The sequence below is a fragment of the Cinclus cinclus genome, chromosome 3 (assembly GCF_963662255.1).
Source record: "Cinclus cinclus chromosome 3, bCinCin1.1, whole genome shotgun sequence".
Classification (NCBI taxonomy): Eukaryota; Metazoa; Chordata; class Aves; order Passeriformes; family Cinclidae; genus Cinclus; species Cinclus cinclus.
Window position 1 is genome coordinate 5,750,887 of NC_085048.1, and position 15,188 is coordinate 5,766,074.

A 15,188-nucleotide genomic window follows, 5' to 3' on the forward strand; every position below is an offset into this window, starting at 1 on the left:
TAGCACAGAAGAAAAGACATTTTCAAATGAACAGAAGTAATTGATAATTCAGATCAACTTGATTCAATTATGATCTCTCACCTTTGTGCTCAAATCTGCTGCAGACTGTCTTAATATCACAATCTTGAAGCTGCCATCTCTCCCTTCTCCACCCTGTATTTTCTCACACCACCTCCCCATACCCCTCATTTTCTAAGACAATATTCTTCTCCAAGCAGTATTTTCTTACCCATCTATATTAACCATTAGTTTATTAATTGCATTTAACTCTTGCAGTGTTAACATATATTTTCTATGAGATATTTGAGAAATTCCCTTAAATAAGTGGTAATTAGAATAGTAAATTCACTGTTTTGAATGTGATTAAACTATAAGGTTGCTTCTGCAAATGCAGAGTCTTTATGCACTGCTAATGAAGGCTGACCTTCATTTAGCAGCCTTTTCCTTGGGCCAGGAAACTGATATCAGAACTTGTGGTTGGATTAGGACTTCTGATGCTATTAAAATAAAGAACAGCTGCTACCCTAACCACATTAGAATGGCTTTACTGCACTTTTTGATTGCTATCAGCTAGAAAAACAGGGTTTTTGTTGACTTCAGAGTGACAGTTTGCTGGAGGGAGAAGAGCAAAACTGTGTTTGATTATTAGCAGATATTTGCTGATAAGAACTACTCAGTGGTACAAACCAAAGACTTTTCTATATATTGCATAAGGGCAGCTTTTCTGTTAGGGAGCTATAGCTCTTGCTTGTGTCAGCAGATCCCAGAAAGGTTGACTTCTTCCTTTAATATGCAATGTGCCAGCATCAGTTTCAATGAGACCCAAGGAAGCTCCACGGCTGTGGTTTATTCCAAGTGTGACCTGCTATCTTATCATCTTGGCTTTTATTGCTTTATAAAAACATGCCATGCCTTAGATCGCCAGACAAGAAAAAAAGGGGGAAAAACCCAAACAGGAGTAACACTGGTCAAGAATAGCAAGTATCACCAGTTACAATAAATCTTATAATTCCAGAAGATAATATATCCTGCTATCATCCTGGAGAAGAAAGGCTCAATATTCTGTGTACGTGCAGTCAAATTCCAGTATTTTCAAGAAGAATAATCAAAAGGAAAACTCTACCAACACCAAAACTCTGTCAGCAGAAGTCCCTGGCTGAACCCCTGTTCCAGCTAACCCTGGGAGCTCAGAGAGCCACACCAGTCTCAGTGTTCCAGGCTGGATGCAACTTCCTCAAAGATCAAAAGGCATTTGAGTCCGGGAATTTGGTTCAACCTATTACAGGAGACAGACAACTGCCAAGTGGAATCTTAACCTAAATTTGTACAGTGTTTGGGGATGTCTAAAACAGACCTACCCACAGTTTATCCTACAGTGGCCATTGTGTTGGAGAAAGGAGTAATTCAGAGGATGATTTTTTTTACTGAGTTACACACAAAGCCTTGCAATTCCCTATGGCTCCCCGAGCTTTTCCTCATGTCATAACAGAAGGCCCTCATAAACCTTGGCATGGATTTACTAACACCTTTGCTAAAACATCTCATTATTCAAAAGTCTGTATTTTAGTAGAACTGGTAAGAAAATTATATTCCTATAAAATAAAAACAAAAATGGAAATACCCTGAATGATCCTTTCTCAGGAAAGATTTCCCACCCACCCTGGTTTGAGATAACACGTTCCCTCTAGACTGCAGAGTAGAACACAGCCACAGAAAGCCAACACTAGAAGAATTTTTCCATAGTTGTTCTTAAGGAAAAAAAGTATGTTTCCAAATTTAAAAAGCAGACAAGTAACTTCTGTCTTGTGTGTTCTGGAAAGAACATTAATCAGGTTATTTTTGTAATTTAAAAACAACTAGTATAGTTAAATGCTTTGAAGCACTACTTCAGATTTCAGCTGCAAGGAATACAAGCCTACTTTTAACCCAGTTGGTCTTTTGCCAGGCACGTTCTTCCATTGAAAGAGGGGCATTTGTGCTACCAAGAACACTGTGCATGGATGGGAAAATAACCTCAAGTACTGTAACAATTATCAGACAGCATCCACGTGACAATAGCCTTTCAGACCCAGAAATACTTGCTATTAACTTTTTGGTTGATTGAAGGATTTTTTCTTTAAAAAGAAAACACCAGCACCACCACAAAAACACCAAACCACATTTTCAGAGCAGGACTGAACATTGATGCATTGATGCAATTGAGGAATATTCAGAGCTGGGAAATTCCTGCATGCCAACAGCATAATCTCCAGAATAGCCCAAGAGAAGATGGAAGGAATGCCTAAACTAGAATGACAACTCCTTACAGCTCCTTTGGAAATTCTGCAGATCATCTCAGAGGAAATTACCATCAGACCCTATATACATACATAAATGCAAGTTGTCTTGTTAAGAGCTACAAGAGCAGCCTTAAATCATCTCCTTATAAATATGCATTGACAGTCTGAATATTGAAAACACACCAATCAAAAATTAACTCATTTTCTGCCTCTGAACCAGAATGAATACTCAACAGATCCCAAATGTCAATGAAGGTGAACTTTCCTACTTGCTCCTTCTCCAGTAAAACCTCAGCTCCTTATGGTTACTGTGGCTTGAGACCTAAGGAATTCCAGACAGACATGCTTTGTGGATCTTACTGCCAGCCATGTTTACAGAGTTCACATGCTATAGTGCATCCAGCTTCATGAAGTTACTGATTTTCTTATGGGGGCTCCTCAACAGAACTCACACCTGACACGTGAGCAAAGCACGGGAACAACAGCTACAGGGAGGAAGCCGTGACACCACATCCCATTCCATGTGCCAACACAGGGCTGGGTAACAAGGTGCAGCAGCTACACCATGGGGTAAAAGGGAGGTTTATGAATGACAAATACAGAACTGTAGAATAGTTTGGAAGGGATCTAAAAGTTCCATTCCTGGGACTGGGCAGGGACACCTTCCACTAGACCAGGTTGCTCCAAGTTCCAACCAAGATGGCCTTGAACACTTCCAGGCATGGGGCATTCACAGCTTCCCTGGACAACCTGTGCCAGAACCTCACCACCCTCAAGTAAAGGATTTCTCCTTAATAACTAATGTCAACCTACCCTCCCTTTGTTTTAAGGCCAAATATCAACAGCTTTTTCCAGCTGTAGATAGAAATTGTATAATGAGGCTGAAAAAGTCAGGCTAACCACTCAAGCAGTCAGATGGAATATCAGATGCAGAGCATGGAAGATCACAGGTGTTTTCAGACTAAACACTGTATTGCCCAGAGACGGTTCATTGGAAAAAGTATTCAAAATTAGTTACAGGAAAAAAATGCAATGGAATAAGGACTTTAGATTGGATATTTTTTAAAGCAAGACCAGCCTCCTAAAGCTTTCTTTTTAGTGCTTCCATGATCATACAAAAAAAGCAGTGTTCGGCTGTCTGCAAACCAGCACCCAAGGGAAAAGTGCAAAACAGGATTCCCAGAGGGCAGCTGTGATTCATGAAGGACACTGCTCCTGCAGCCTCTCTTTGCAAGCTCTCTGTATTTTTATTAGATGCACAGAGTATAGTAAAGAAACACTTCCATTTAAACAGAATGCCAGGGAGTAACACTGATCCCATTTATAAAGCAGAAAAAAGAAAAGTAGGTAGATTCCACAGCACGAGAAACAGTTTGCTTCAAGTGGCAGCTTCTGGTAATGTTATCATTTCAACCACCACCAACCTTAAAAGGTAGAAAAACTGAAAGTAAAACAAAGCAACAGCAAGTGTACCAGGAAAGCAGAGTGAAGCCTGCATTCCTTTCCAGCCTTGGAGCCTGACTTCATCTTTGCTAGGGTGACCTTCCACTGGGTCCAGGCTTAAATACTAATATTAGACTAAAAAGAAGTGTGCCGCCCTCTAAACATAATGATGACTCAACTCCTAGAGGCTTCAGTGATGTAATATGAACAAAGAGATTCTGACTTCACAATCTAGATGCTTAAATCTCAAGTCAAAAGGAGCAGATCTTCCTTCCCCCGCAGACACAAAGCCTGCCTAGAGCCTCCCAGAGCATCATCTTGAATTAGCCTGTAGGAAAAGGGAACTGAAGAAACATTTCACACATGGCAGCAGACACACTGGTTCCATGTTGTTTAAAAGGAGCACTGAACAGATACATTTCAATTATCTGCTTCAGCCAAAGCATCAGCAGAAAGCTTCAGTTCTAGAATTAACATGTTAAAGACAACACAGCAGACCAGCAAGCAGTCCAGTGTCTTTCACTGAACCTTAAAAACAAAAATAGCAGCATGAAAATGGGCTTTGTTGAGAAATCTAAAGGCAAGTACAAAGGGAAAAAAGCCTTTACAAATAAGGTTACAAAGATGTTCTTAAAGCACCACCCTTGGACAAATATTTCAGCACCCACCTGAGGGAGTCTTGTATTTTTCAGGATCCAAGTTCAATAATACATCTTAAAAAAAAAGTCAGAGGAAGTCTAACAAACGCTTCTGCAGTAAGAGCAAGCAACCGTCCAATATATGTAAATAAAGTTGTAATGTGAAAGAATCTCTCATGAAAATAGAAATTGTTTTCATAGTAAAGTCCTTCCATTAAAATAGGATTATCTTTTCCATTGACTTGTTAGTTTGACTTTTCTCCTTCCTGTTCCACCCCAACTCCATTAAGCTCAGGTTCAGAAAATGTATTTTTAATCACCTTCATTCCCCAGTCCTGCATTCCCACACTGGCTCTCTGCATCAGAATTAGTATACACTTCAACAGATGTTCACAGAATCACAGATTGGAGGAGGTTAGAAAGGACCTCTGGAGGTCATCTTTTCCAACCTACCCCCAACTCAAGCAGGGCCAGCTCGAGCTCAGCTACCCAGGACCTTTGGCGTATCTGCCTGGAGAGACTGCACCACCTCCCCAGGCACCCTGTGGTATCACTGCCACAGTAAAAAAGTGTTTCCTGATGTTCAGAGGGAACCTCCTGTGTTTCACTCAATGTCCTTCGCCTCTGCTCCCAGCACTTGGTATCACTGAAAAGAGTCTGGATCAGACCTGTTTGCACCTTGTCTTCAGGGGTTCACACACACTGCTCAGATCCACCTGAGCCTCCTCCAGCTCAACAGGCACAGCTCCCTTGGCCTTCCTTCAGAGCAGACAGGCTTCCCATCCCTTCATCTCTGTGACATCCATCCAGTATGTCTACGTCTTGCTCATGCTGCAAATTCCGCAACTGGAAATATTTGATCAGTATTTTTTCACACAGAAATAATAATAGTATCTCTTACTGGTTTAGATTACATTGGCAAGAAAAAACACTTGATGGACTTTGGCTATCCCTGTCTAGGCAGCTTCACCATAACTAAAATGCTCAGAAACTGATGAATCATTATTTACCTGAAATAAAACCATCAAGTTTAATCGGAGCTCCTTCCAATTTGAGCCAAAAGAATGTTAAAAAAAGGAGCATGCAGCTTCTAAAACGCTTGAGGAAACACATCCTTCCCTCATGAAAACATATTCTAATAATGACAGCTTTGTGTAAGCATCTCCTGAGGCACACAGCATCTAAAGAAACCATCCTAAGAGACAAAGATGCTTCACTTTGACAGTGTGTTTACCAGTCCCAGCCTGAAGGAAGTCTGACTCACAGAACAGAAAGGTTGGTTTTACAAAACAGTGAAACATGTTTAACAAAAGCACAACAAAAGGGTTAGTAGCCAGAGTTTAAGGGCTATGGGTAGAAATTAACTGCTGAAACACTCAAATACGCATCCTTAGGAGTTATCAGCATCAGGGCCTTTGGCTCACCAACACAGTTGCTTTATCAGGAAAGCTAAAAGGAGCAGCACCTCCCATTCACTCACACTACCAGCCAAAAATAAGTCTCAGTTTTGCCATATCTTGCTCACACATAAATAGTCCCATCAATGCAACAAAACCCAGGGTTATGGTATAATTTTATTTTTGGCTTCTTTAAAATAAGACTTCCATAAGCCAACCAAGTCAGCTCTTGAACTCCAAAACACCAAATTAATTTTCCCCTACCATTAACAGCTTTATGCCAAAAACAAATGATCAGAACACAGGGCAGTGACAGGGGCACAACCAAATGCAATCCCAGTTTTGCAACAGATTATCCTGTTGGATAATCTTCTCCTCACCTTTGCTGGATTTTACGAACTAAAAACCTCTGTATATCAAAAACACTGTAAAGAAGGTACAATTTAATTTTCCATAGGAAGGTGCAGGCTGTCCATGATGGGAGTGGAGATAATCAAAACCACCCCCCCTCAGCTGTAGCATGCTCTATCCTTCTGAAAGCTGCTAAAATATCCTGCACAAATCCTTAAATGCACGTATTACTGACCCAGTTATCTGGGGCATTCTCCTCACCCAAGCACACATTTCTTTCCAAGAACACAGCCTGGAAGGTAGAGAAATATTTTTTGACCAGATGCTCTGTTACTGAAGCAAGATCAGCTGTAGGTAGCTTTAATCAACATTCCCCTTGTTTTAGGACAGTCAGTTCCAAGCAGCTTCCTTGAAGTTTGATGGCCAAACTAATCTTCAGATTCCAAAGTCTGCAACTCTTCAGGCTCAGGCTGGTGAGCCTCAGGTGCCAACCAGGAGAAAACCCAAGCCTGTGTCTTTCCCTACAAAGGACATGGCCTTCAGCTGCCACAATTCCTCACCTTTAGAAAAAGAACATCTGAACTCAGGCTCCCTACAGGTGCTGTCATTGCTTTTGACAGGAGACAGAATCCCTTCTAAGAGGGATTGTAGACACACAACACTGGTGAAAGGATATTTCTGACACAGGACTCAGAACAAACCAAATCAGCTTATCCCCAGCCCAGGTGTACGTGCTGCCAGTAGCTGCTGCAAGTCCACACTCCAGCACAATCTGGAATTTACTAGAATCTGGAATCTGATACAAAGGAGTTAAATACCTTCAAATTAAAAGCTGTCTTTAGTGAGTGTATTGCTTAGCTATTAGTCTGTTAGAAGTTTGAACTTGACATTTCAGCCCCTTAGACACTTCAGATAATGTAACTTTAGAACTGACAGGGTAACTTCTTTAATGCTCTTCCATGCTAAAGCCACTCAGAACTTTCCACACACATCAAACCAACCATTTACAATGAGGTGTTTCTCTGGCTTCCATTACTAGCTAACTTGTAACTTCCACTCATACCTTCACTTTTAATTTTGACCTGCACTTTTAGGAGCAAAGTCAAAAATACATTGCAAAAGCTTTACTTTATGTAGAATGAACACCAAAATTAAACAATTTGAGATACAACCATTACTGTAGTACATACTTTTTAGATGTTTTGTTACGTATACTTTGAATTAATATATAATTGAATATATGATTGTTAACACCATTTATGAATAGTGATCATGTGAGATTTTAAAATTTAGCTTAGCAACTCGACAATATTTTATTTTTAATTCATGTGTGCTGCATGTTGTTGCAGCAACAGTTACTAATAGAAAGGATTGTGGGTATTAATCAACTGGGAACACAAGTACACGTTATAGAGGAATAATAAAAACCACAATCAACTCCCCAGGTTCTTGGATTTAATGAGAAATCTGAAGGCAATCCCATCTTGATAAATAGAGACTTACAGGAGTAACCACTTACCTGCAAACAGAGCTGCTCAACCCACAGCACGGGCAGGGCATTTACAGACCTGCACGTGGCACAACATCCACCTCCACAACCCAGCTGCTATTCTTAAGACACATCCTTAAGTCCTGCAAGTCTCTGGGGATTGCTATCCCACATACTTACATAATCACCCATTCCATTTTCTAACTAAGCCATCAGCTAAATACCAGAACAAAGCTCTCAAAAGGGAAAGCTCAGGAGCAACTGGGGATAGAATCTCTGCAGGGTGAAGTGAGAGATTCTCTGCTTCCAGGTGGGCTTCTCTTTTCTTCCTTTAAAATCGGACTTTCAGAACCCTTCAACTTTAGTCAAGTTCATTACCAGATGGTGATAAAATTCTGGATAATGGCAGAAAGTAATGCAAAATGCTTATTAGCAAAAGGACAATTCAATAAAATAGGGCACTGTTTTTCAAAAGTGAAATTTAGAACGTAGAATTTGTAATCTATAAATGCCCTTTTTAATGCTCATATAACAGCAGTAATCTATATTACTCAAACACAGACAAGACATTATTATGGAAGACAAAAATGCCCAAAAAACCAAACACAAATAACTCCACTTGTGCAGCCTCACCAGGTATCGCTTTCAGTACCTTTAACAGGAAGCCTGTATCCTCAGAAGTCTTGTTTTAGTCCTCTTTTATCTGGTAATCCCCCCCACTAAAAAGTCTTTGTCCGTTCTGGCCAGCTCTGGTCCCAGTGATTTTCTAATTTTATCTGGATACCTCAGACAGTTTCAGGCAAAACCCACTGCACCACTGCCAGCTTGTTTCTGAATTGAAAATTCTGAACAGGACACTCAAGTAGCTTCAGATGTGCCTATAACAATTAGCTCAGACTCATTTCATCAGACAATAAAGCCCCAAGCTATCAGTTTTATATTTCTGAACTCTCAGTCAGAAAGAATATCAGACTAAGAAACAGGAACTGAATTTTTCCTGCACAAGTTGATTTTTTCTGTTATTATTATCTCAAGACCATGTTGTTCTCAACATTGCTTTAGATTAATTGCAGAATTCAAAATATTTTCATGAAGTTTCTCACGTCTTTTTATCTAGAAAATCTGACGTGAATGACAGTGAGAACACATTATTACAGATAAGTTAAAACATGCCAGACCTTATCTCTCTCCTCTACAAGTACAAGAAAGGAGGTTGGAGTGAGGCAGGTGGTGGCCTCTTATCCAAATTAGCCATCAGTTGGACATAAGGAAAAGGTCTCAAGGCACACCAGGGGAGGGTTTAGCTCTGATATTAGAAAAAAATTATCCACCAAAAGGGCTGTCAAGCATTGAAACAGGCTGCCCAGAGAAGGGGTTGAGTCACCAGCCCTGGAGGTGTTTAAAAGATGTGTACATGTGGCACTTGGGGACACAGTTCAGTGGCTGGCTTGGCAGTGCTGGGCTAATGGTTGGACTCTTAAACCTAAGGATTTGCCAACCTAAGAAAATACAGAAAGGCAGCCTCCCATCTCAGTGACCTGTGATCAGCAAGCAGGAGCAGCCATCATCACATGTTTGATGCAGCCGAGGCTGCCATGAAGACACAAACCTCCATTTCAGTATTCTGGAAATCTCAACAAAAGAAAAACATTTTTTTGTTGACCTCAGTTGACAAAAAGGCTTCTAAGCTCTTGAAATAAACATCAAAGCATAATATTGTTGTCACCTTTAGAAATAAATCATATTTGTGATCAAGGTTCTTTGCACAAGACAGATGAAACTGTTTCACTGACTGCAACAAATAGATATAAAGCATAGGTTTTTCTTACAGAGAAAACCTGGAAACGGACACCGTACCTTACTGTCCTCATCCTCAAACACAGACTGGTGAACATTACAGGCGAAGAGAGAATTTGGGAGATCGTTGAAATCAATTATTTCATGAAAATCTTCCTCTGCAAAACATCTCTTTAGGCCATTGTCTCCATTGATAGAGTAGAGTAGGAACTGTCCTCCATCCTCCGGGATGCAGCCATAGTGGCCGAGGCCCCGCATTCCAAAGAAGTAAGAATCTCCCCTCATTCCTGGCAGCACAGAGAAGATAATATCACACAGTTACTCTACATATTAAAGTAGTAGTAAATATTAAAACACTCCACATCCACAACATAACCCAGAGATTCTTAAGTCAGGGGGCTCTGTTTGTAGAAAGTAAATTTCACACTGTTTCAAGGCAACAACTGGCCTCTGACACAGGGCACTAAGACCAGTCTCACCAAGGTTCAAACAGGGACTTGGCTTTAACTTCATTTATTAGCACAGAAAAGGCCTAAATATACCAGTACAAGCTTCTGAACTCCAGCAGAAGAGATATTACTTAAAGGCCCCTTGCCCTATGAGAAAACACTGTGCTGCATTTGGGTTTAAGAGAACCATGTTTGTTACTGGGAAGGCTGCTGGTACTTCTGAGTCTGCAGCCAGATCAGGAAGCATAATACCCAGGGTAAGAAGAACTTTGAAAATAAATCTGAAATTTAAACCAGGCATCCAGTAAAACAAAACAAAAGACCTTTATGGAAAGGAGCATGAATACAGCATCATCAAAAGCCAATACAACCAAGATACATCTCTGCTACAAACAACATAGCCAATTTTTTCTACATTTTAAGTACAGAACTTTTACACTGGTTTTCAAAGCCCATTAGCAATTTCTTTGCATCTTAATCACACTAGGAAGCAAATAAAGTTAAGGGAAGAGTGGACTCAAGATGACTTTCAGGAAAGTCCTGCTGATTTTGGAGCCTTTTTCCCAAATGTATCAGTATAGGAAGGTAATTTTAAGGCATACAAAAAGATAGGGACACATAATGAGCCCATACATTAAATAGTATCACTACTGTAGTTATGAAAGCTTCACACCAGCCAAGGGGAGTAAGTCAAGGTCCAATTAATGATCAGTGTGTTAATCAGTATAAAATCAGGTATTTAGCAGTCCTTCGTAGACATCAACCTATCGCATCTACAGAGCCCCAGTAAGTTAACTAGAAGTTTACTGGATAATAATCTGTTCCCTTTTATTTGTTTCTTTCAATAACAATATGCAATCATTAGCTGCTTTTCCTCCTAACACAAGCATTTAGAGAGTTACATAAACTCAGTGTGCTCATCTGTTCTGCTCTGCCCTTGTTCTCTTGCATACTTGCTATTCTCTATAAATAGCTGTAAATATTAGCTCAAACACACTATATAGGACTGCTGTCCAAAATTAAACCATATGGGTTTATTACACTTAATCTCAGTAAAGCTAAATTATGGAGCTAATTTGCCATGGCTGTGCCTTTCATATAACCTCTGCTCTGAAATGAGATTTGGCTGATGACAGAGCACATCATTCCATAACATAAGGTTATGGAAATATCAGTAATTTTTATTGCTGAAGTCCCAGGGCTAATGACAGAAGTGCTCAAGTACACAAGCTGAAGCCATGCTCAAAAGTACTGTGTTAACCTGAGGACGGGTTTTCAGCCTATGAAATATGCCCTGTCCTTTCAGCAGCTCAGCCCAGTATCTCCAACTAATTTCAGTTTAGAAATTAAATTCCAATTGGAAAGAAGAAGCCTGAACAAATGGCAGAAGAGATGGCTACAAGTTCAGCAGTACACATTAGTATAGGAGAGCTCACCATCACAGCAACATTGCCTCTGATATTTGAACCAACTCACTTAAGCTTTGCATTACTGTACATTTCATGGTACACACATCCAGGGAAATACTGTAAAGAAATCCTCACAGCAGCCAGAAACTTCACATCAGAATGCAGCATTTTCTCTAGCAAAAAGCTTTAATAAATCATCTCCTCCAAAAACAATCATCTCTAAGCATGTTTGTCATCGTGTCTAGCCTGTGTCATTAGGTTTATGGAAATGAACTTCAAGCCCAGTGTGTTACACAACTTACAGGGCAGGGCAGACTTGTGCCAGGCTGTGGGAAGAATTTCATTCACAACAGGCAAGCAATTTGCAGGCAGGGAAGACACCGACCATCTGAGAGTCACACTGGACACACTAAAGTTGTAGGAATTTGGATTATGAATGTTAAAGCTAACAAGTTTCATACTTCCTTTCCCAAGGCAAACCAAAGCTAATTATGCAGAGAAGCAAAGACTCTCAATCTATTGACATAAGTCAGAAAAGTCTATAGGCTTCCTCACTAAACAGTTGTTTATTCTTCCCTCCTGGGAGAGCCATATTATAATACAGTACTGTATAGGAAAGATTTTAAGTTAGGAATCCAGCAAAAACACTATGACAAACAACAAAACAGAACAGAAATTTTAAGTTACAACCCTGAAGCTCAGGTTCTTAACCAATAACAAAATGAACATACGCTGCAGCAGCCAGGATGAGAAATTAATAAATATTCACATCATGTGGCTGTAGTCTTGCTCTGCTAGAGCTCTTGGACAGGAAAAGCTTGATTCTTTTTTATCCAGCCAATTATTGAGACATTTTTGCCCAGCAGGACTTGGGTATTGGCCAAGTCTTTTTAAGAAAGTCACTGTCTCACAGGCCTCTTGACCAGCTCTCTTCCCAGACTTACAGGCAGGTGTCTGTGCCTGCACAGACATCTTCTACTCTTAAGATACACCAAGAGCTCTGATTACTGCTCCCTCCACTAGCAAGTCAACTTATACTTGATTCTTAAATCCTCTGCCCAATTGATGATGGGATGGTGAAGAACACCTCTATGGAATAACTGCTGTTTCACAGATTGTCCTTTGCCATGCACTGCACTACAGAAAGCATAGCACCACAGTTAAAACAGAAACCTCACTGATAAAATACATACATGTGTCCTGAGAGAAATAAACTGCCTACAAGCCTGAGCTGAATCAGAGGGGACAAAAATACTTGAATCAACATCATTTGTTAGCAGACTTCAATCAGAAGTTATCCTCAGGCATAAGATGGAAATCTTATATTTTTCCATATTATGAATAATGTTCCACATACAAAAATTTACATATATATCTAAAAATCATAGCTACATGTCCTTTATTATGTCTGTCAAACCTTAAGGCTTAGATATCTTGTAGTTGGTAGTGTTTTATGGCTTCTTTGAAATTACTTAGCCATTCCAGGCAGTCCTCTGACACAAAAAATACTCTATTTCCAATTATTCAACTAATTTAGAACAAAACAATTTATATCTCAAATCCCTTAAAACAATTAACTATAAGTCATGCATCATCCATGAACTGGATTTCCATATAAAATAAGCCAAATTAAAAATAAACTTTTATGTTACAATAATACAATCACTGGATCACATTCCTATTTATGTTAAAGCTCCCTTCCACAGCTTCTGGCAAAATAAGTTAACTTCATACTCTTTGGGTCCTTTTTAAATTAAAAAAAAAAAAAGAAACAATAACAACCAAAAAACCCCACATAATAGTAAACTGTACTTATCTTCCTTTTAAAATGCAATGAGTTCAAATCAAGTTATGCATTTGCTTCTCCCCTCCCAAATCAGATTTTACAAATACTTGAGATATCAGAAACTGTCATACAGAATTTCAAAAGAAGTAGCAATGCCATTTAAAAAAAATAATAATACACAAATACTGGCACTATCCAGCACCAATATTGATGCTAAATTATCCAAAATCTTAACTGTTATTTCTGAATTTGGTGTAAGGTTTGGACCCTCAACTTTCATACATCCCACAGAATGAGAACCTCAAGAGTGCTGCACCTTGGAGAACCAGAGCAGCCACTTCCCTCCCAGACCCTACACATCACTCCACTCTGATGTGGGTTACTTTAAATTTCTCCTCCCATGGTCCAGGTGTGCAAAGGTTTCTAATTTGGGACGGCTCCAAACACAAGGTAAACACCCTTCCCACTGGCACAGATCAGGTCATGCCAGTGCTCAGCACTAGAGATGCTGTGACCAAAATCTCTGCAGAGATTCTCAGTAGGAGCTCTGTGTTCATTCTGTTACCTCACTATTTTTAGACACAGTACACCTCTAATTAAAATTAACAGAGGCCAGCAGAAAATTATATTCACTGGAAAACAGCAGTAGCTCACTGAAGTTTCTCTTTGAAAAATTACACTTATTTAGTGTAAAACTGAAAGGGCAAAGATGTACATCTTTTCATGAAGTCTGATCCCTGCAGAGCCAAAACCTTCAGCAGAAATTGTACTGAATGAAGACAATTTGAGTATATGAAGTGTATGAATGGACCAATGCCTTCTATATCACTGAGCAATTATATATTTATCCACTGTTTTTACGGACACTAATAAGGCATTTCCTTGGTGAACATTTCCATGTCTTTAGAGTTTTTCAAAAGAAATCCCTGAGGGACATCAAGAAGCAGGCACTTATCTCTCGAAATCACTAGGAAACTTTACTTTTTTATTATTATTAAACACTGCTTGCCATGACAAACAACATGACTAAAAATAGAATAAAGCAAACAAGATGTTACAAATAGAAGCTTTAAATATAATCACTATAAACTAGAAGTATTATTGAGTCCTGAGTGCAAACCTGGAAACCATAACCTGCAGGAATTAAGAAAATTTGGAGAAAAACAAAGCAAGAAAAATTCCACTTGCTTTTCTAGAAGGATCCAGGAGAAGTGTAGGGATTCCATCTTGGCTTATATTGAAAAAAAAAAAAAAAAACACAATCCAAAAAAAGCAATTTTTACCATAATTCAAAGGCAGGTGAGAGGCAGGATGGGGAAATCAAACCCAGTGAATAAGACTTTACTGAAAGAGTGATTTTTTATTTAAAATATTCACTGACTTCACAGTAGCAGAGCCACCAATCTCAGTGGTGTCAGCTGCATCTCCTGCTGAAGTCAACTGGCCCCTCACCCAAGGCTTGGTCAGAAGGCACAAATGTAACAGGGAAGGTCACAGAGTAACTTACTGGAATTTCATTCCACTCTGCACAATGAACACTGGAGATGAGCATTATTTTTAATGGTGCCAATTCTTCACTGTGGAAAGCTCCTATGGTCTTAAATAGAGGCTTTTTACTTAATTAGAAAGAGCAGAACTGGACCTCGCATAACAGGATTAATGAACCTTTGCAGCCTCAAAAAGCCACAAGGATCAGAGTGACCCCCTCCCACAGCCTTCACCCCGAACTCCCAACTGGGCAAACTCCCTTACAGGAATCAAAATTACCAGTACAGGGAAGTCTACTCACATTTGAGTTCCAGTTTGGTTAGCACGACACAAAAATAGTGCCAACCTCCACTTTTCCTCCTACAAAAGTGGCAGATATGAGGAAGAGGGTTTAATTTTTTTTTCCTAAATGCTAACTGGTGCAAATCCCAAATGTTCTAATCCTTTCCATTGACATTCTAGCCGCATTAAATTTAGCTGAGACTTTGGAACTATTTTTGGAAGCTTTTAACATCCAAAGGGACTATTCAATTTTATTCCTCTAAAGCAGGACTGGTCAGCTCAAGCAGTCCAAGACATGCACATCACACTGCAGGTTCAGCTGTGCCACCCACACCAGGGATGTATCCTGAGACCACAAAGGGACTGTGACATCGCCTTCC

At 39.7% G+C, this 15,188-nt stretch overlaps 1 protein-coding gene across 1 annotated transcript in view; it reads right to left on the reverse strand.

Moving 5' to 3' along the window:
* Positions 1–9,679, reverse strand: part of RCAN2 (regulator of calcineurin 2) — a 70,602-nt gene extending 60,923 nt beyond the window's left edge. The window contains exon 1 of the mRNA XM_062488413.1: positions 9,455–9,679. Coding sequence (XP_062344397.1) covers positions 9,455–9,679 — 225 coding nt within the window. The remainder of the gene's footprint in view (positions 1–9,454) is intronic.
* Positions 9,680–15,188: the final 5,509 nt, after the last annotated feature.